The 21,838-nt window shown below is 25.6% G+C and overlaps 1 protein-coding gene across 1 annotated transcript; it reads left to right on the top strand.

The window, feature by feature from the left end:
• Positions 1–17,628: 17,628 nt before the first annotated feature.
• LOC101504942 (uncharacterized) lies at positions 17,629–21,349 on the top strand. The gene is made up of 4 exons (XM_004506161.4): positions 17,629–17,945; positions 18,518–18,774; positions 19,453–19,904; positions 20,863–21,349. Exons 1-4 carry the CDS (start codon positions 17,839–17,841, stop codon positions 21,127–21,129), a joined length of 1,083 nt encoding a protein of 360 aa, XP_004506218.1. The 5' UTR covers positions 17,629–17,838; the 3' UTR covers positions 21,130–21,349.
• Positions 21,350–21,838: the final 489 nt, after the last annotated feature.

Below are 21,838 nucleotides of genomic sequence, written 5' to 3'. Positions count from 1 at the left end.
GTGGGCAACACCTATTTTTATAGAAATAAAATAATTTTAATAATTATATTAAACTATTGCATCAATTCTTTTTAATTGTCAAATTTTGTTTTTTTTATACATGATCAATAAAATTTATTATTTTTATGTTATTATTTATATTTTTCTATAATTTTTTTAATTATTAATTATTAAATATTATATATTTTTTCTATAATAAATAATTAAAAGTATTATTGAGAAATTAATAATTAATGTCACACTAAATATTGACAACAACAGTTAAAAAGGAACAACAATTTCTATTAATGTGACAGTTAAAATAAAAAATGAGTTGTAGGGGCAATTGCTCCCATTTTAAAGTAAGTAGATCAGGCACTGGCTTCCAAAAAATAAAATAAAAATTAGGGATTAGAATCTAAATCCACTAGCCTCAAATGCTGGTAAGCTAAGTTTGGGTTAAAGGTGGCGCAGTTTAGTTGCAATCACAAAAAATGTTGGTAGGTTAAGTTGTTATAATTCAGTGTTAAATATAAAATAATTTTTGAAAAAAATTTATTTCTATATATAAAAAAAGTAAAGAATTATAACTTTTAAGGTATATTTATTATTTAAATTATTTTTTATATTTTTATTTAAGATATATTTTTTCTAATATTATTATTAGATATTTAATATTTTACAATTTTTAATAAAGATGTATCTATAAAATGGATAAATAAATTTTTAGTCCGTATAAATTTCTGAAATTCTTTTTTAAGTTCCGTAAAAAAAATTATATTTTTAAGACCGACAAAATTATTCTATAATTTTGTTTTAGTTCTTGGTGGAATAAAATATTCTTCAACTTTTAAACTTTTTAAGGATATTATTCAAACATGTTTAGAACACTATTAAAAATTATATAAATTTATAATTTTTTAATTTGACATAAATTAAATATAAATTTTTTAAATATCATATATTCAAGATAAAAGTTCTTAAAATATGGATCTAGAAATAAAATTTTTAGCTCATTTTTTTGTGGAATATTTTTTATAGTGTTGTAAACATGTATAGAAAAAAATCATTCAAAAATATATGTTGATGTTTCAACAAGGGACTAAAAATACTTGCATAATAATTTTATAAAGACTAAGAAATGTGATTTTTTTTATAGGAGTAAAAACGAAATTTCAAAATTTTATAAGGACTAAAAACGTATTTAAAACATTTGTAAAAAAATTCAAAAAATTAAAACAATTAATGAGTACATTGATTTTGATTTTTTTGTTATTTTCTCTTAAAAATGGGACCAAATGTAGTATATATTATTCTTGTTGGATAAAATTACACATGTGACCTTTTATGTTAGATATAAATTTCAATTAGGTCTTTTAAATTTTTTTTTCTTTTTCAATTAGGTCTTTTAGTTTAAAACATTAGTGTTTTTAACCGTTTTTGTCAAAAAAAAAAATGAAACTCATAGATGCAAACAAATTGTTAATGAATTGAAACTCCTAAATTTCTCTTCTTCATCACTAGGCATGGCAAACGGTGGGGTGGGGGCGGATTTTTCCTTCCCTATCCCAGCACCCGATTAGTCGGGATAAACTTGCATTCACTTTATTTTTTATCGGGTGTAACATTTAGGTTCTCATCTCCGCCCGCAACGTAGTTCGGATTTTTCAACATACACTCGCACTCATTTATATATATAAAATAATAAATTTAAAAGTAATATTAATTGTAATTAATATAATAAAATAATTATTATTATACAATAATAAAAAAATATTAAAACAATATTTTCTATAAAGAAAATATTATAATTTTTAATATTTAAAAAAATATTAAATATATTGAATACGTACATGCATATAAAATTTAAAAATAACAATAATATTAGTAGCTAGTGGGGCGGGTGTGAGTGAATATCAACACCTCAAACCCATCTTTGCTTCGAGTTTAAATTTCGGAGAAAATTTGCACCCATATTTAATCAAAACGGATTTTTCATACCCAAATTAGGACGGATTTGAATAGATACTCGCGGATGTGGATTTTGTCGTCATCTCTATTTATCACTTACATCAACCCAAACAAATTAAAACTCAAAAAATCTCAAATTTCATACATTTCATAGAAATCATATATCTTATACTCTTTTAATTTATATACACTATTAGAGTTAAGAGTTTTCTGTCAACTAATTACAATTATAAAAAATCATTAAATACATTTGATTTTTATCACAATTATTTCTAAAATTACACACATGTTTAGTTGTAATATGCATATTTTATATTTTTTTCTTCTTCAACTAGTGTTTAATGTTTATAAAGGTCATCAATGTTGAAGCAAACTTCATTTTTATCTATATATCTTGGCTAAACTTTACATGAGTTAAGGAGCTAACTATGTCTAGTTGAGGTAGACATGGGACCCCTAAGAAAGCTTTTATTCGATGGTGGTCACCTCATATAGGTAGGTGAAGTTGTACACGGTTGATACTAGTATATTAGAATATATAGCATGTTGATATAAAGGTAGTCATCGATACTAAATAAGAATGATGCAAATTGTGCTTTGGGGTGGCACTTCATTTAGTTTGGAACTTGGTATTCCTATCTAGAAGCAAGTTTATGATCATATTGGAGACTTGTTCAATCCATATTAGATAGTTTCTTCTTTCTATTGTTATAGGAGTTTCTACTCCTTGTTTTATTTCTTTGTAGTTTTTCCTTTTCTAGGCATAGGTCATCTTTTATTCCAAAAAATATTAATATAGCCTTTTAGTTTTCATTTAAGATTTTGTCAAAAGGATCTAATTATGGTGAAATATTTTTATATTATATCATTTAATAATTAAATAGATAAATTTATAATAAAATTTAATTATGAATTAAAATTGATTCAACTATATAAATATTTTTAAAGATAAATAATTAATTTGATATAAAATAAATAAATAATTTATTTAAAATTTTATATTAAATTAAGGACCGTTAGTGTAGTTTTTGTCAAGAAACTATTAATTGGCTTGATAAATTGGCAAAACTTTGTCGACCTCCAAAATCTAACGCTCTAATACTTTTCTTTACAAACACGTTATACTTAATTTGTTCCTATGAATTTTGGAGGTTGATAAAGATTATTACTTATTGCAATTTTAAATATAAACAAAATAAGGATCTCAAATAAAATTATGATTAAATATATCAAATTTTTTATTTTACTTTTAAATAAAATAAAATTAATGTATTTAATTGAAATATTAAAAAAATTATTTTACTTTTAAATCAGATGAAAGATAAAGTATTTTGCAGCTTTATCTCCATTGAAAAGTGATTTACTAGATATTTATTCATAACAAAAGATAAGTTAATCTCGATTCTACCGAGAAAAAAGCACAATCATATTTTGAAAGAATTAATATCTTTGTTACATTTACTTTTGACCAAATAAATGATAGAAAACAAAAAGAAAGAACTTTTATAGACAACAATGAAAAATGAGTGTTAAAAGTGTGTTAAGGGCAAAATAAAGCTTTGGTCGGGATTAAAATGGAATTAAAGGGCAAAGAGAAAAGGGGAGTATTCCTTTTAATATTAAATAAAAAACTAGTATCCATGTTAGCATAAAAATAATGTGTAAATTTTTTTTATACTTACGATTCCTGCCATTGAACTCATAAAATAATGATCACAGTTTTTTTTCTGAAATTTTTTATGAACAAATATTTTTTTGCTAATTTTCATTTCATATGAAATAAAAATATATTACATGAAATGTAAATGTTTAATATTTTATTTCTCGAATTTAAATTTATTTTGACATTCAAATATCAAGATTTTAGTCTTATTTATTTATTTATTTATTTATTTTAATCCTCTTAATTTTTTAATTTTTTTTGGTTATCTCTCAAATTTTCTTCCAAAATTTATGATGAGATTATATAACTAATTAAAGTGGCACACAAACCACAATTGATGCATGTGGCATCCCTTCAACAATTGGCGAGAGTCTCCTCTTGGAGTACATTAGTTAAATCATAGTCTTCATACTAATCGATATCATCAAAATATGAGTTGATATACTTATAACATCAAAATATGAGTTGATATACTAATCGATATCTTTATCAATTTCCTCATCCCTTCCTTCACCATCTTCCCTATATCCTATATCATTATCTTTTTCATCACTTATATTTCTTAGTGACTCCATCAAAACCTTCCCCTACAACCTCAACATCAATGTTATATGCATTGAAATCAAAATATGAATTGGTGTTATTAGTTTTAAAAAGATTATATAAATTGGATTTAGTCATAATAGGTATATAATTGTACATTTTAATTATATGAATGATATTTATGAATATTTTTTATTTTAATTAATAAAAAATAGAAAGAAAAAAATTGAATCATAATTTTTTATTTTAAATTATTAGACTTGCGACAGTTCAAACTGTCTCAAAATGTGTATAGCGATGGATGATAACTATCATAATTATATTCGAACAAATAAAATTGAATGTGTTAAACGACGGTTCTAATTGTCGCAAAACGTATATAGAGGCGGTTAGAATTTATCGCAAATGTTTCTAACAGTTGGAACGATGATATTCTGAATTGTCGCAAATTGGTCTGGCGATGCACGAATCTGCGGTGGTTGAAGAACCGTTGCTAGCGTCCATTTATGGCGTATTATAATCGTCGTAGGTATTCTTTACAATCGCCACAAACCATTTTTTTTTTTTGTAATAGTTGGGTTTGACACGTATAAATCAACAACATATGATATTTAATGGCTTTTTCTTGTAATATTTCTGACAGTTGGAACGACAGTTTTTTGAACTGTCGTAAATTGGTCTTGCAACACTTGAATATGCGACAGTCATCGCTAGCGTCTATTTACGACGGTTATAACCGTTGCAAGTATCATTCACAACCGCCACAAATCATTTTTTTTGTTGTAATGGTTGAGTTCTGCACATATAAATCAACAACATATGATATTTAATGATTTTTTCTGCAAGTTTTCTCTAGAGTGAATAGAATGAGTGGCTTTGGTGTCCCTTCGACTTTGAGATGAATAAAAAACGAAAAAATAATTTTTTTATAATTAATTATTAATTTTTGTTTGAGAAAAGTTGAATCTATAACTTCTTTGTCACTTCCAAAAAATTTAGGTGCTTAACGCATGTATTTTTAGCTTTTATACAATTACTTGTCCATGGTGATGTTATCTTGCTTGTGCCTTTGAATAAATGTATTTGACTCTAATGATTCTCTCCATACATTGGTAGTTGACATGTCCGCTATGACTATTTATACTCTTGATCCTTATGACATTATCGTGGTGTGAATAATTCTAACTTGTTGCTAACGGATTTAGAATAGTACACATGCATTAATTAGTTGACTTTAATGTAAAATTATGTCCATAGTCGATGAATTATTTGAGAAAGTCAAACATATAAATTGCACAATAACTTTTCAGCACGATTTTTAGTTAACATATAAAAATTCTTACAATTGTTTATTTTCAAGTGAGATAAACTATTTATAGTTTTTGAATCTATTTTTATTTATAAAATATATCATGAATTTTTTAAAATTATTTAATTATATCAAATTAATCTTTAGTATTTTTTTGTCCTAAATAAATCCTTTAAAGCGCATTATGTTTACAATATTACCATTTTTAACACATTCAATATATACAAGTATCATTATGTTATTTACGTAGCAAAACATGATTAGTCGCATGTAAGCATTACACTTTCTATTTAAGACATTTTCAACGTAGATGTCATTTTGTCTCCATAAATATTTCCACCACAGTGGAAGTCAAAAAAATAAAGTTATCCATTGATTTGTTAAAGTCACATTTCAATGACCAATTTTAGTGAAAAAACTATCATGTATGATAAGCGACCAACTTCATTAATGCAACATTAATAACAATTTTAAAACTTGTATATTTTTATATATACACACATATATGGTTTAAAAGACTTATCTAAAAAAGATAATCTTATATAATCAATGTGATTATATAAAAAATGATATGATGTATTTTATTTTATTTTTTAAAATTGAGTTTCCTTACGTATGAAAATTCTCTGCAGTTGAATAATAATTGCACTCTATATTTAGTGTAAATAGACTAAGAGAAAGATTCTAAGAAAATAGTAATAAAAGTGACAATGACAAAAAATTCTTAAAAAATGACTGAATGTAAAGGACAAAAATATTTATGAATGTAAAGAATACAAATTCGTCTTTTCACACTTTCTTTTAGCAATCAAACAAATATACACATACTATTTTTTGATGTTGATAAGTTGATGATATTTTTTAGGATCACATTTCTCCTACTCTAGCTAGGTTAACACGAATTCTAGATCACCTAACCAACCTACTATCTTAATAAGAGACAAAGAATAAGCACATCTACCAACAAAAGAAAAATAAGCACATCTGCACAAAAATACTTTTATACTTACAACCTATTTATACTCACATTTAAACACATATTAAAAAATACACATCATTAATTCATTTAAAAAATATATATTATTTAAATATTTTATCTTTTAATTTTATTTATTTATAAAAGTGTGTCTAAATATATATCTAAGAGTTTTATGACTACACAAATCCTTTTCTACATGTACATTCTAAATTTCAAAAACTGAGTTATATCGCTATTTTTCACATTTGGATCACCTTAAAAATATTTGTTACACATTAATCAAATATATCTAATTAAAATTTGAAAATACTCTCATATTTTACACTATAGGTCCGTGTCCAGCATCTACCACTAGTTCAAGGTAAACTCTTATTAGAAATAGGTTTAGATACAACTCTTCTCCTTTACTTTTTAATTCATATTAGTTTTGATCATCTATTCATTTATTTTTATTAATTTTTCTTCGTTATCTTTTATAAATAATGTATTTTGTCATTTTCACAATCACAATAAAAATTATAGCAACATTTAATTATTAAAATTTCTTCTAACAAATACTATAATATCCTTTAAAAAACATCTACTTAACTCAATAATATGTTTGTACTTAGAAAACTCTTTTCGTATACTTTAAAATCGATATAAATTCTTTAAAATGAAAGACATTTAATAGAGTTATATATATTTTAATCTTGTCTTGTGAAATTTATACACTTTATTTTATAATTGATTTAAGATTAAATCTCAAAAGTTCATAAGAAAATTAATATAAATATTCAAAAATGTTATTATTAAAAAAACTAATAATCATTACTTATAAAAGACAAAAATAAATTAAAATAAATGAATAATCAAAATAAATATTATTAAACAATAGTTAATTAGTTAGTTATTATAATTAATTATATTAATTAGTTGTTATATAAATTTTGTATCATTTTGATGTAATTGAACATTTCTCTCATTATTTAATATATTTTTCTCTCATTTTACTATTTCTATCTTGAATTGTAATAAATATTTAATAAAAAATAAAAGAAATATATATTTAAGTCTTAGAAATTGGTAAATTTTACTCTTTTAGTCATTTGAGACAATTATTATTACTTTTTACATTGAGGCAATTATTTTATTCTATTATTGTCAAACACAATGTAGAAATAGGACAGATAATGGAATTAACTCGGGTTTCCAATAATGGGACCCACCACAAAACCACCATTTTCACTAAGTTCAATGAGTTGAAAACGATAGATAAAACAATTATTGGTGTATGATATACACTAGGAATAGTTAAAGTGGAATAGTATCAAACACTAGCAAACAATGACCATTATTTGAATAATAGTTGAATCTGTGCCATGGTTTCAGTGCTCTGTCTCATATAGTAACACTATGTCATGTGCTAATTCTTCTCCTCCACGTTGAGATTATATTATTATGATATTATGAACAAACCACATGGCTATGTTCATCATGCATATGAGTTAACCATGAAACGACGCAGACACCTGAGAAAGTGAGACCCTTGTCCTTAATTAGGGTAGGACCACTTGCCTGTGTTTCAAACTTTGAAGGAACAATCAAGATAAAAAAAGAAACCGTATACATCATTTTTAAAAGAGCAACTAAAAATAGTTTTATTTCTCTTTACTTATTAATTTGATTGGAGAAAAAGATAAGAAACAATTTGTGTAATTCTTTTTTTTTTTAATAGTTCTTTTACCTTATTAGTTCAAGTTTAGCATTTTCTAGTTAATTATTAGACTATTTATATTTATTATAAATCATCAACGAAGCTAATGATTCTCATTAAAGTTGCACCTTTTTCTTTTTTATTTTAATTGATCTATTGGTAAATCTCACACAATATACATTAAAAAAATATATAATATATCGAGTTTGAGGCTATTCTCAACGTATCAATATTTTTACAACTATCATGTAAATTTTACTTATAAGACCTATATGTTTCTATATTTGTCTCATAAAAGAGAGTAGATATCCCCTTATTTGTGTTGATGAAGGGAAAACGAGTGACCTATTATCAACTATCAATCGAGTGCATGAATTATAACTAAATAATGTGGACTTTGTGTTTGATTCTAAAGGTGTTGTTGACACTTTTAAAAAGTCAAAGGAGGACGGATGTCCTTGATTCTGTGCTATCGTCTTGGAGAGTATAGTTAGATTAACATTTTTATTAATAATTATGGGTTATACAAAACACAATATTAGAATATATTATTAATATAAATCATGTTCAATTATTAATTAAGCATTAATGAGTTGATATAAATATATATTTTTGAACTAATCATTGTTATACTAATAAAAAATTGAGTTTTTAATAGATTTACTCTTATTTTTATTTTTTTTTGGTGATTGTCTTTCTTTTAAAATAGTCTTTCTTATAACCTAATCAGACTCATCTCCACTTAAACAAGTGAAACACATAGATTACAATATTTGGTTCTTTCTCTAGAGTGAGCCCAATACACAACATATCTCTCTATCACAACTATGTAAAGTTAACAAAATGAGGCGGTATTTAATCTTGTAAATATGTGAAACACGTTTAATATGGTTATATTGGCAACCAATTTAAGGCATAGTTAAAAAATATAAAAAATTTGTACACTTAAAAATCTAACTTTAGTTTTATCTTCCATAATCTCTACTTCCCTAACCTCTTCGCTCTAAATCTTCGCATTGTATTCCCTAACCTCCCTATCGTATATACTTAAAATTGTTCCTGACTTTCTTTTCTTCTAACGTCGACTTCACAACCTACCACCACCATTTTATCGTCAATACTTCATCGATTTGTTAAGACAAGTTTGATTCTTAACTTCTTGTTCACTGAACGTTAAATTTTATTTATGTAAAGATATCATTATGAGTAGTTTTCTACCATTATAATTGTTGATAACTTACTACATAAGTCATATAACAATAATTGTTCACACCTTACGTTGCTAGAATGCTTAGTATATATAGGCACAAGTTCATTTTCAAAGAATAACAATATTACATCTTATTTGAAGAAGAGCTATATATTATGGGAAAGAAAGTAAGAAAAATGACATGCCAAATTCATTATTTTTTTAAGTGTCTCTTTTATCATTTTGTTTTCTTTTGTTGGGAACTTGGAGATGAACTCATTATTTATATTTATTTATTTTGCTTTTTTTTTTTCCGCTAAATTTTGCATTTTCTTATTGAAATATATTTTACAATATTTCTCTTCATCTTATGCTTTATAATTTTCAAAAAATAATAATATGTTTTATAAGAGTTTTTTAAGTCTTTTAGATGGATGCAAAAAAATTTGCCAGTTGTATTAGCAAGTTAAATTAAATATTTTACATCTTCTATTTTGTATAATTTGTGTGTGGACAGAATAAGGAGCAAAACAATAATCAAAATAATAACAATTAAGAAGAAAACAACAATATACTATTAGCTAATATGAATACGATTATGACAGTAAATAAAAAAGTAAACTATACACTTTTTGGACAATAAAATTGTTTCAGATTTTAACTGAAGTAGTTATGATTCGTAGTTGGATGAATGTTAACCGTTTAAGTGAAGTATATCATAAAGATATCGAGGAAATTTTACAATTTGCTTTAAAAAAACTTCCTAAAAATGAAGGAAATTTTTTATTGTATACTTGTGTTAAATATTTAAATAGAAACTAGTTACATTTTGAAGAAATAAGAAGTTATTTTATTTGTTCTAAGATTTGCCAAATTATGAATTTCATTTATAATGAAAATTAAGTTTCATATCTTAAGTATTTACATCGTCGTTGTATCGACTTAGAAAAGAGTAAAGTGTATGAATTTATTGATCCAAAGTGTAAAAATGATTAACTAATGCTGAAGTCCACGTTCAAAAGAAGTTGCACATGGAAAAAAGAACTTATTACTTAACACATTATCTCATAAAGTGAGTATTTATCTATTATAGTTATGGCTTATAATAGAGAAAATTGAATATAATACATATTTAATTGTTTATTGTACTCATACAATTGATTATTATTAATCTTAATGAGCTTAATGTTGTCTTTATATGTTCATTGGGAGAAAATGTAGATAAAAAAATGTTACATTGTTGATTTGTAAGTATTTAATTTATTTATTGTTCATAAGTATTGTAATATGTTTTATAACACAATTTAATAACTATTTTTATTTTGTAGAGCTTTCGAAGGTTATTATAGGTTGATAGGTGTGAGAACTAAACCAAATTTACAAATGAATAACTTTATTTATAATATTATAATAATTTTATAAATTTAATATTTTTTGTGATTTCAACTTTAGAGTCAGATACAAGCTTCAAATTATGAGTGTGTCTACTATGTCATGTTACATATGTTGAACATTGTATCAGACGGTATTGTTGATTAATTGATGCAAGTGTGTAAATTTTTTACAAGTTGTTATTGATTTTTTTTTTATGTTCGTATGATAAAAAAAATTACAAGTTGTTATTGATTGTGTTTTTTAATGTTCTTATGATAAAAAATCATGATTCAGTCGATATTGATTGTGTTTTTTTTTTTTGTTCAGATATTTGATGACTTAAGATCATTTCATCCAGATCAAATTAAAGAAGTTATGTGTGAATTTTATTTTGAAATTAATTAAAGAAAATGACAATACTTGAATATTTGTCTATTGAATATTGCTATATTGTAATTTTGTTAATGGACATCTAAATTATTTTTCGTTTTGTCAAAAATAATCAGAAATGTGAGACATCTTCTTTATACTCTATATTTTGTATGAATTTTTGATAATGTATATTTTGGTCATTAGATTGTTATATAAAATTGTGGGTGCAAGTACAAAACTCTGAATTGAAATTTAATATGAAATATTGTATGTATGTGTAGAACAAGAGCTAAAACAAAATGAGAAATTTAATAAAAAAATTAATTATTTTTACTCTAATTATTAAGTCAGTTGATCAAAAATATCAACTTAAAAAGATAATATATTGAACTGAATTTGTGATGTTTAAGCCGGTTAAGCTGAACCGACTTAACATGTCTGTTAAGTCGGTTCATGAAACAAGTTAAAAAATAATATGTTTATTAAGTCGTTTGTTGTTGACTGAGACAACGAATCGATTTAAAATATACATTTTAACCAACTTAAAAAGTAAAATTTCACTAGTATCATAAATATCACATACAAATAGTATTTTTGAGCAACTAATACAAAATATTTGATTTTTGTGGTCTCAAACATAATTGTCTAGTTGAGAGAGAAATAAATATTTTTTTTCAATTCTCACATATTATACTCTATTTTCTGTATTAATTTTTTTTTTCCGCCGCGTTTATTTTATAGTAAGGTTTTAATATTGAAGTCCATTAATTTAGCTTTCCACATGCCTATAACTCTCACTAGTAAGAGGAGCTACTTATTATTAGTGATTTTTAAATATGATTCTTCATTTACCTATTTGTGCACTATAAATATAACTCACTTTGTATTGTAAATGCACACTTGAAGAGATTAATACAATATATACTCTCTTATTCTCTATCTCTAATCTCTCATTCTTTTATTTTTATTTATAACAATTTAAATATTATAAATTTGTAAGTTATTTATTTAGTAATAATTATAATAATGATGGTTGAAAGTGATGTTATCAGAGATGGCAGCAGACAATTGTGAGGATGGTGATCGATGACCAACATTGGTTGTGATTGACGAGGTCAGATTGGTGACCAGCGGAAGATAGAGTAACTTAGCTTGCTCCATTAACTATAAAAAATTAGTTGGAAAGATTATGATCCTAACTCGAAAAAAATAGGAACAAAAATGTGGACCACATGTTCGAGTTGATTCTTGGGTCACTCACCCCCTTTAGTTAGAGAAGACACATGGTTATTATGTCATGTGTTATTTTTTTTTTTTAGATTCTTTAGTGATGTTAGGATTGTCTGAGACAATTTTTTAAGATAATTGTAGATTGTTGAGAATTATGCATGATAATTATTAGATAAAAGTACATTATAGATTATTTATTTATTTAGTTATAACACTTAAATTAATTTTTTAATAGATTTTGTATCTCTTAAAACATAGATATTTTTTTTTTCATTTAAAGAAAACGTTGAGGTGGCTAGTCACCTCAATATTTTTCTATTATTTTAATTATTCTTAATATAAATTAGGAAATTTATAATAAATCATCATTAAATCAGAAAAATATATTTTTTAAAAATACACCAGAAAAAAATCCAGAATGAATCTCAGAAAATTTTACACGTTCCTACAATGTGTATGTATGATAATTTTATAGAAACTAAAAATTTTATTTTTATTTTACATGAATTAAAACTAAAATGTTGAAATTTTAAAGGGATTAAACACATGTTTAACCCTAAAAACTATCTAGAAACATAAAAAAAAAAAAAAAAACATCATTTTCTTTATGGTTTAAATATGTTTTTGGTCCCTGTAAATATAACGTTTTTTTATTTCGGTCCTCGTAATTTTATTTTTTTTGGTTTACATCCCTGTAATATAAAAAAAAAATATATTTTTTGTCCTTAACGTTAAGTGGACGTTACAAAAATGTTAGTTGACAAAGAGAAACAGTTTTTGGTCCCTGTAAATATAACAATTTTCAATTTTAGTCCCTGAAAAATATTTTTTAAATTTCATCCCTGCAATATTCAAAAATTTCAGTTTTTGTCCTTAAATGAAATGCAATAATTTATATAGTTATTTTTATAAGATACTTTTAAAAATTTATAGTTAATTAATTATAGTTACCTTAATTTGTATAGTTATTTTATAACCTGTTGCGGAAAGGTTAATTCAAAGTGTTTGGTAAAGTTTTTATTTTATTTTATTTACCATTGTGGTTAGTTTATAAGTAGAAATCAATAAATATTAGTAATAGATATTAAATCTTTGACTTTTTTCTCAATACTATTCAATATTTATTAACTCACTAATTGAGTTATTTATGTAGAACAAGTATTTAGTAAAGTCACTTAATCAACTAATTTAAAAATATAAAATAACATACAAATTGATCTTTATTAATACTTTATGCCAAGTAATGTTTAAAATATTTTCACTTCAATAATTTAAAATTTATTAATCTTCTATTTTATTTATTTATTTATTATTATTATTATTAAATTAATTTTCATTTTATATTTCAAAAAAATCACTAATTATTAATTTATTTATACATTAAATATTAAAAACATTCGCAAACAACATCGATGTTCAGGATTTTAACTCGAAACATGGTATTCAATCTAATAATATTGTTATTTGTCAGTTGATTTAAGTTTTATAGATAACTTATTTTTAAATATATTCAACATATATATATATATATATATATATATATATATTAATTCTAGTAACTTTAACAATATAATTAATAAAAAAATAGATATACAACAATAAACATATAATATAATATTATAATTAAAATAAAATTAATATAATATTAACTACAATTATATTAATATAAAATAATGATTAAAATAAATCTATCACCTAATATATATTTTATTTATTTTAAGTTTTAACGAACAAAACCTAAAATGTAAAATGAGATTTCAGTTAAAATTATAAAGATAAATTAACAGAAAAAATAATTAACTATAAATTTTTAGAAGTATCTTATAAAAATAACTATACAAATTATTGCATTTCATTATGGACATTAATGAAAAAAAATAATTTTTTTGAATATTGCAGGGATGAAATTCAAAAAAATATTTTTCAGGGACTAAAACTAAAAACTATTATATTTACAAGGACAAAAAATTGTTTCCCTTTGTCAATTAACGTTTTTGTAACGTTCACTTAACGTTAAAGATCAAAAATATTTTTTTTTTTATATTATATAGATGTAAACAAAAAAAGAAATTTATAAAACTAAAATAAAAAAAGTTTATATTTACATAAATCAAAAACATATTTAAACATTTTTTCATTCATTTATACAACTTTAAATGTTGCCATGAGACTAAATATACATGATCAACCAAGATAATTAAAATTGGACTAAACATTAAACCAGTATAAGCGGTTCAAGGTTTAAATGTTTGATCAAAGTTAAACTGGGATCGGACCGGTACTAGTATAATATATTAAATTTCATTTTTAATATAATATGTAAATTAAGAATACATAAAAAATAATAATATTCATAACTTTACACATTAAAAATTAACTTTTCTATTTTTTTAGTATTTAAGTAGTCAAAAAGAAAAAAAAGTCTTATTAAAATAAGGAGAGGTATTGGCATCAGTCTACTTCTCATGTTGTATGTATGATTCGAACAAGCAGAGGTATTAACATCAATAGTCTACTTTAATGAGTATATGTTTTATTTGGTGGAGATGTTCCTGATATATTTCAAATCAGTTTTGCATTCTCTTAAGCAGGAGGGGTGGCATCAATATTCTTACCATTGGTATTGTGTTAGTATGAGTGTATTTATGCTATACAAATACAAATTCAACTAGATATCATGGCATACCTTGTGTCTGTGGACTTTATTCATTAATAAAAGTGTTTTCTTTGCCTTTGCAAAATAAAAGACTAAATGCACTTTTACTCCTCCAGGTTTCAAAAATATAGCGATTTTAACTTAGTATGAAAATTGTAAGTTTAGTCTAGCCTATTTTGAAATGGTCAGTTCCCTTTAATTTTGACTGAGTCAAAGCTAATTTAACATTTTTTTAATGATTATGTGGAATATACAACTCATTTTTTTTTTAATATATCACTTTATTTATTTAATTTTTTTCAAGTGTTCTATATTTTAGGCAAAATTTAAAGATTTAAAAACAATTTTGTTCATTTATCTTTTATTTAATATTTTTTTTAGTTTTTTATTTAATTTATTTTAGTTCTTTATATTTTGTTTTAGTCCTTTATCTTTTACTAAATAATTATTTGTCTTTTATCTTTCAAAAAATTATACAAATTTGCCCTTTTATTAAGGATTAAAATGAACATCATATAACATATAAAGGACGAAAAGGAATTAAAAAATAAAAGACCAAAAAGAATAAAAAAAAAAGATAAACAACTAAAATGAATATTAGATAAATGATAAAAGATTAAAATTATGTATCAACTAAATTTAAAAAAAAAAATTGATAATATTAAAAAAAAGATGAGTTGGCAATTTTTTTTTTAATATAAATGAGTTGCCATTTTAAAAAAAAATAAAAAGAAGTGAGCTATATATTCTACGTAATATAAAAAAAATAATGTTATATCAGCGTTGATCAAGTCAAAATTAAATAAGTCAACCGTTTATTTAAGAGATTAAAATTAACGTATTAAAATTACAATTTTCACATTAAAGAACTAAAATCGCTAGATTTTAAAATTTAAAGAAATAAAAATTCATTGGTAAATTGAAAATAGAGTGTAAAATATGATATAAAATAAAGTGTGTATGCCTTTGAAAGTTAAATCTAATCACTTTGTCATAATTTGGGTTACTTTAGGCGTTCAATTGTGAAACCTATTTCACCCAAAATGCAAAATGTTTTATTTTATTTTATTTTTTTATAACTTTCTTTAAAGAAAAAGTAAGAAATAAAAAAATCCATACGCATGTAATTTGCACAACCGTCGGTTTTGACCAAGGTTTTGACCAATTTTTTCAATGCTAGTCCAATTTTTTGATTTTTTGTCAGGATCTATTGCAAGGCTGTTTTGGAACTCAATTGAATCAGACATAGATTCGATTTCCGATCCAATCGGTTGAATTGGCCAATTCAATACGATTTTTCCTACCTTGGTGCCAACAATGGGTAATGAATTAAAAAAATCTAAAAGTAAACAACAATTAAAATAAAAACTCAACTAATATAAATTTTCTATTTAACTTAAATATTTAAATCATGTATTTAAATTTTATAGTGTACTATATCATAATTGAACCTTGTCCTCAAGGTTCAGATCAAGTTTTTTTGTGTATGAAATGGTTAAAAATTAAAAAGGCTAGTCAAATATTGATGAGACAGTGTGAGATGTAAATAGAAAGAAGGAAGGTATTTTGATTGTACTAGTGTTTGGCAACCCAATTTGGTTTTGGGTTAAGAATCCATAGTGTGCTAAGGTGGGGAGATCCAAAAGAATGTGTGGGTGGTGTTGTCGTGTGTATGAGAGGTAGAGGTATTAATTCAATTAATATAAATTTTACATCTAACTTAAATATCTAAAACGTCTTTTAAATTTAATTGCATGTTCTATCTTTGGGATGTTTTGATACTTTTGAGAAGTAAAAGTAGTACTTATTTTTCGAAAGAGAGATATGAAGTTGGTGAATAATACTCATTGAATTGGGGCGACAATCACCAAATATTATTGTAATTTAGAAGGTAGTTTTCTACTCAGTCATGTGCACTTCGTTGATTTCAGCAAGCCTAAGATTTATTTTTAAATAGGAAATTTTGGTTTTTAGTTTTTGATTTTATTTTTAGATTTAATGATAAAGATGATGATGAAAATGAGCAAAAATATGACGAAAATTGTTTATGATTTTTTAAATTTTTTTCTAAAATGTAATTAATAAATAATACAAAAAAATGCTGATAAAAGTTAAATTGTGTATATTTTTAATATAAAGAATCTATGTATCTATATCTATATAAGATTATCTATGGTCGATTTCAAATATAATTCTTTATACGCGACAAATTAACATACATATTAGGAATAAATGTTCATTTGTAAAAGTAATTAAATACTTTAATATTAAATTATAAAAGTTAATAGTAATAATAATCATCATCATAATAATTAATAAAGGAAAATTGGAACCGATTGATTTAAGTCTAAATTTAGAATGCCAATATTTAAATGCAAATTTCAAACAACATGCTAATTTTCAAGCGTATAATACTTGTGTGCTGTGAATTGGCATTTGACCATTCAAATAATTAAATGTCATTAATAATTTTTCCCCTTTCAAATTCCAAAATAAGGATACTTAGACTGTACACATATTTCATGAATTATTGAATAAAATTATAGTACACCTTCTTTTAATAATGAGGTTTAATGATGAGGTTTAAGTACAAAAGTTGATTCCATATAATAAATTAATTTACTTTAAACTATGTTTAAGAGCAACAAATAAATGTAATTTTTGTTTATAATTGAGGGTGAGAGGGAGTACCAAAATTATGGTTTGGAATAGTTTAAAGATAAACATTAGAAAAACAATATTTAAACAAATTTATACTTTCCCTTTCTCATACCCAAGCAAAGCATCAGTGAGTTGTCGACAGCAATAACAGAAATTTACCATAACAGCTTAAAAGAAAACATTGTTGCAGACAGTGGAACAAACCTAACAACAGAAATGAGAAAGCAAAACGAACAACGGGTTGTTATCCTAGGAGGCGGTGTTGCCGGTTCCCTCGTCGCTAAATCTCTTCAATTTCATTCCCATGTCACACTCATTGATCCGTAACTTCTCTTCTTTCTCTTTCATTTCACTGTCCCCTTGTTTAATTATGCTTCACCCCAATTTTTAATTTCAATTTAAGATTATAATAATAACTGCCCCATAGGTTATTTGGTTTAGGTTTATGACGCCGTATGGTTTTTTAAATTTGCTATATTATAAGTTGATTTTATAATTTGATTTTTTTAACCCTCTTCTAGTTTAGGAATCATAATCGCTTTTTAGAATTTCCCAATTTTTCAAGTTTCAGTTTTGAGGTTGAAAAATTTGTTTTTGCATATTTATCACTTGTTATTGTGTTGATTTTATTGAATTTGTGTTGCACAAAACACTGCGTTAATGATTGATTGACGGTAGTATAGCTTTTTATGAAGTACAAATATAGACGCCAAATTGGTAATGATTTGAGAAAATTAAAGTAATTGTATATAATCACAAGTGTCAGTGTTGTGTTGGACTCATACATGCTTTCAATCCGAAGTGTTGGTGCTAAGTAGATAACTTTCCATGTACATGTATGTCAAATTGTAATGGTCTTTCTGTGCTTCTCCTGATTGAGTGAAATTGAATCCAGGAAGGAATACTTTGAGATTCCATGGGCAAACTTGAGGACAATGGTGGAGCCATCCTTTGGAGAAAGGATATTGATCAACCATAGAGAGTACTTCACAAAAGGTGACCTTGTTGTATCTAGTGCTGTCAATGTGACGGAAACTGAAGTGTTGACTGCAGACGGCCATCAGATTGTGTACGACTATCTTGTAATTGCCACTGGACATGCAGATCCTGTACCCAAAATTAGGACCGATAGACTTCATCAGTATAAAGAAGGTAATCTTAGACATGTATCTTTTATCTAGTAGGATGACAAATATTTTGAATTTGAACTCATGCAAAATATGCAGAGATTTACTTGAGCCTACGTTACCATCAGTGTTGTCAAATAGTAACTATAACACCGCTATAATGTAGCGAAATTTTAACAAACCACTAGTGTTCTGTGATTCGTGATTTAGTACATAGTATTGTCAAATAGTGGTTATAACAGTGTGATAGTACTATAGTGTAACAGAATTTGAACAAAGTGCTATTTTTCGCAAACCGTGATTGACAACATTGATTACCGTAATGATTGCCTTTCTGTGTTTTTGGTGTTATATTTGCTTAGCTAATCTTTAGGGAGAATGAGTTTCTTCCATTGAATTCAGGTAGGTTAATCATCAAAATTGGCTGCCATGTTGAAATGGTATGAATTGCAGCCAATTTTGATTAGAACTCAAAACAACTAATTGAATATTTAGCACATTGCTATCTATATCATCAGATTTGTTTATAGCAGCTATCTAGGATTACTTTGTATTGTTGTTTCTGATTCAATCATATTATATAGTTACATTGTTCATTTTAGCATAGTGTTTTGAGAATGATTTTATTTTATAGAATGGATTCAACAATGTAATAAATTGAAAATGTCAGAACTTGAGTTATGAAATTCATTTTTTCTGGCAGAAAATCAAAAGATAAAATCTGCTCGTTCCATTCTGATTATTGGAGGAGGTCCTACTGGTGTGGAACTTGCCGGAGAGATAGCTGTTGATTTTCCAGATAAGAAGGTTACACTAGTGCACAAAGGACCAAGGCTTCTGGAATTCATAGGGGCAAAAGCCGGTGATAAGACTCTAAAATGGTTGAAATCTAAGAATGTTGAGGTGAAACTAGAGCAAGCGGTCGACTTAAAAAGTGCTGCAGATGGACACAAGGTATATCGAACTTCAGTTGGGGATACCATTGAAGCAGATTGTCATTTCTTATGCACGGGGAAACCACTTGCTTCGGCATGGCTTAAGGAAACTGTGTTGAGGAATGACTTGGATGTTCATGGAAGGATTAAGGTAGATGAAAACTTGAGAGTCAAGGGCCGGAACAACATTTTTGCAATTGGAGATATTACAAATATTCCTGTAAGTGCTTTCTATTATTAATGTATATTCTGTTTTTCCACTGTTATACATGTAACCATGCCTTTTATAGCACACTCAACTCAACAACTTACTCATTCTTGTGCTACTTCCATGATGTTCTTTCTGTTCCTTTTGAACTAAGATGGGAGGTCATGCTTTATTGCTTAGATTTTGACTAGACTTACACTCTCACTAATGATGAAAATATTGATGTAAAATGAATGAGAGCAATGCTTGAACTGGTTTCTACTACATGAATAGTTGAGTTGCCTTTTTTAACAATATAGCAATCTCATGAAACTAGTTTTCCTGCAATTGTAGTTTAGATACTCTGCTCGTTGTATTAGGGTCTGTTTAGATTAACTTATTTGAGTGTATTTACTGACATAAGTGCTTATGAGACTGTTTGAGAGGGCTTATGGAAACAGTTTATGATCTGTCCATAATCAGTTTTCAACTTATTTATGTAAGCTTTCTAAATAGTTTATATGAAAAAATGTTTGCCTTTATTTTATCTTTTGTCATAGAAATAGCTTATATATGAACACTTTTATGATAAACACTTACACTATAAGCGCTCAATCAAGTTGTTTAACAGGGCCTTACGGTACTCCGATTTTTTGTTGTTGGGCATTTGACTGGATGCTTTACTGCATGTCCATGTATTCACTTATTGTTTGTTCTTTGCGTCTGTTCAGCAACTTTGTTGGGGATGAAAAATATCCCAAATCCTTCAATTTAGAGACTCCAGTTACTGTGTGTCTTCAAATTTTAAAGTAGGCATATACACATATTTTCCTACAGACGTTCGTGTTTACGTTTTCTCGAGATTTTTTTGTAAGACTCTCTTTGATTCTGTCTATATGTAAATTGACTATCTGATATAAACCTGGTGTGGCATTTTAATATCTTTACAAGCCTCCTGCTAGTTTGTTTTTAATGGAATTCAATAAAACAGGAAATCAAGCAAGGGTTTTTGGCACAGAAGCAGGCGGAAGTGGTTGTGAAGAACTTGCGACTGATGATCGAGGGAGGAAGAGAATGTTGGAGGGAAACTTACAAGCCACATTCAGTAATGGCAATAGTTTCACTTGGGAGGTATGATGCAGTCGCGCAGTTCCCGTTGCTGACAATCGGTGGAAGAATTCCTGGCTTCATCAAGTCTGGAGATTTGTTTGTTGGTAAAACAAGAAAACTAATGGGGCTAAACCCTCATACTGAATAACCTTGACTTTGGTAATTAATATTATAAATCATCTGTTTCATAGTTTGTGTAATATATTCAGCTGGTTCTTTCTTTAAAACAATTACTTATTTGTATAATGTAGTTTTTTTATGCTGCTGAGAAGTGGTGGTTCTTGAGATGTAATTATGTGAATCAAAAGCTGGAAATGGATGTTACTGCTGAATTATAATTATCCTATAGTCCTGAAAATCTTTGTTCATTTACCATTGCAATTTTGTCAAAAATATTTGTAAATGTACTATTCAATCCGTTGAATAGCACTTTAGTTTGTTTTATTCAATAGCATTAAATTTGCAACATCTAGATTGAAGAGAAAAAGATAGTTTTCCATCCACTTTGTCAAATTCTGATGAAAGTAAGTAATGGATAAAGATCTTATCCTAAACCAAATAAATTTGGTCCTGATTAAACGCGTAGTTTGGTATTGAATGAATGTTATGGAAAGGGCCTTTTTCTCTGTCAAAGTTATAATGAAAAAAACATTATTATTTTTTTCGTAAGAAAAAAAAAATCAAATTCTATAATACTAAGAAGATACTAGAAACTAGTTTTATTTTTCTAAACTCATACTAGAAACTAGCTTGAGTTCGTATAAATGATTTTAACTTCCTCAATTAATAGTTACTCTTTTTTTATTTTTTTTATAATCCTCAATTAATGGTCACTCTTTGTGTATTATTATTATTAA

This window comes from Cicer arietinum, chromosome 6 (assembly GCF_000331145.2).
Source record: "Cicer arietinum cultivar CDC Frontier isolate Library 1 chromosome 6, Cicar.CDCFrontier_v2.0, whole genome shotgun sequence".
Lineage (NCBI taxonomy): Eukaryota > Viridiplantae > Streptophyta > Magnoliopsida > Fabales > Fabaceae > Cicer > Cicer arietinum.
The sequence above is the reverse complement of the archived record's forward strand: the minus strand, read 5'-3'. Positions and strand labels throughout refer to the sequence as shown.

Coding starts and splice junctions, on each gene's coding strand:
- LOC101504942 (XM_004506161.4), top strand. CDS start 17,839: ATGAGAAAGCAAAACGAACAACGGGTTGTTATCCTAGGAGGCGGTGTT. Junction 18,775..19,452: donor ACTTCATCAGTATAAAGAAG/GTAATCTTAGAC, acceptor TTTTTCTGGCAG/AAAATCAAAAGATAAAATCT. Junction 19,905..20,862: donor GAGATATTACAAATATTCCT/GTAAGTGCTTTC, acceptor TCAATAAAACAG/GAAATCAAGCAAGGGTTTTT.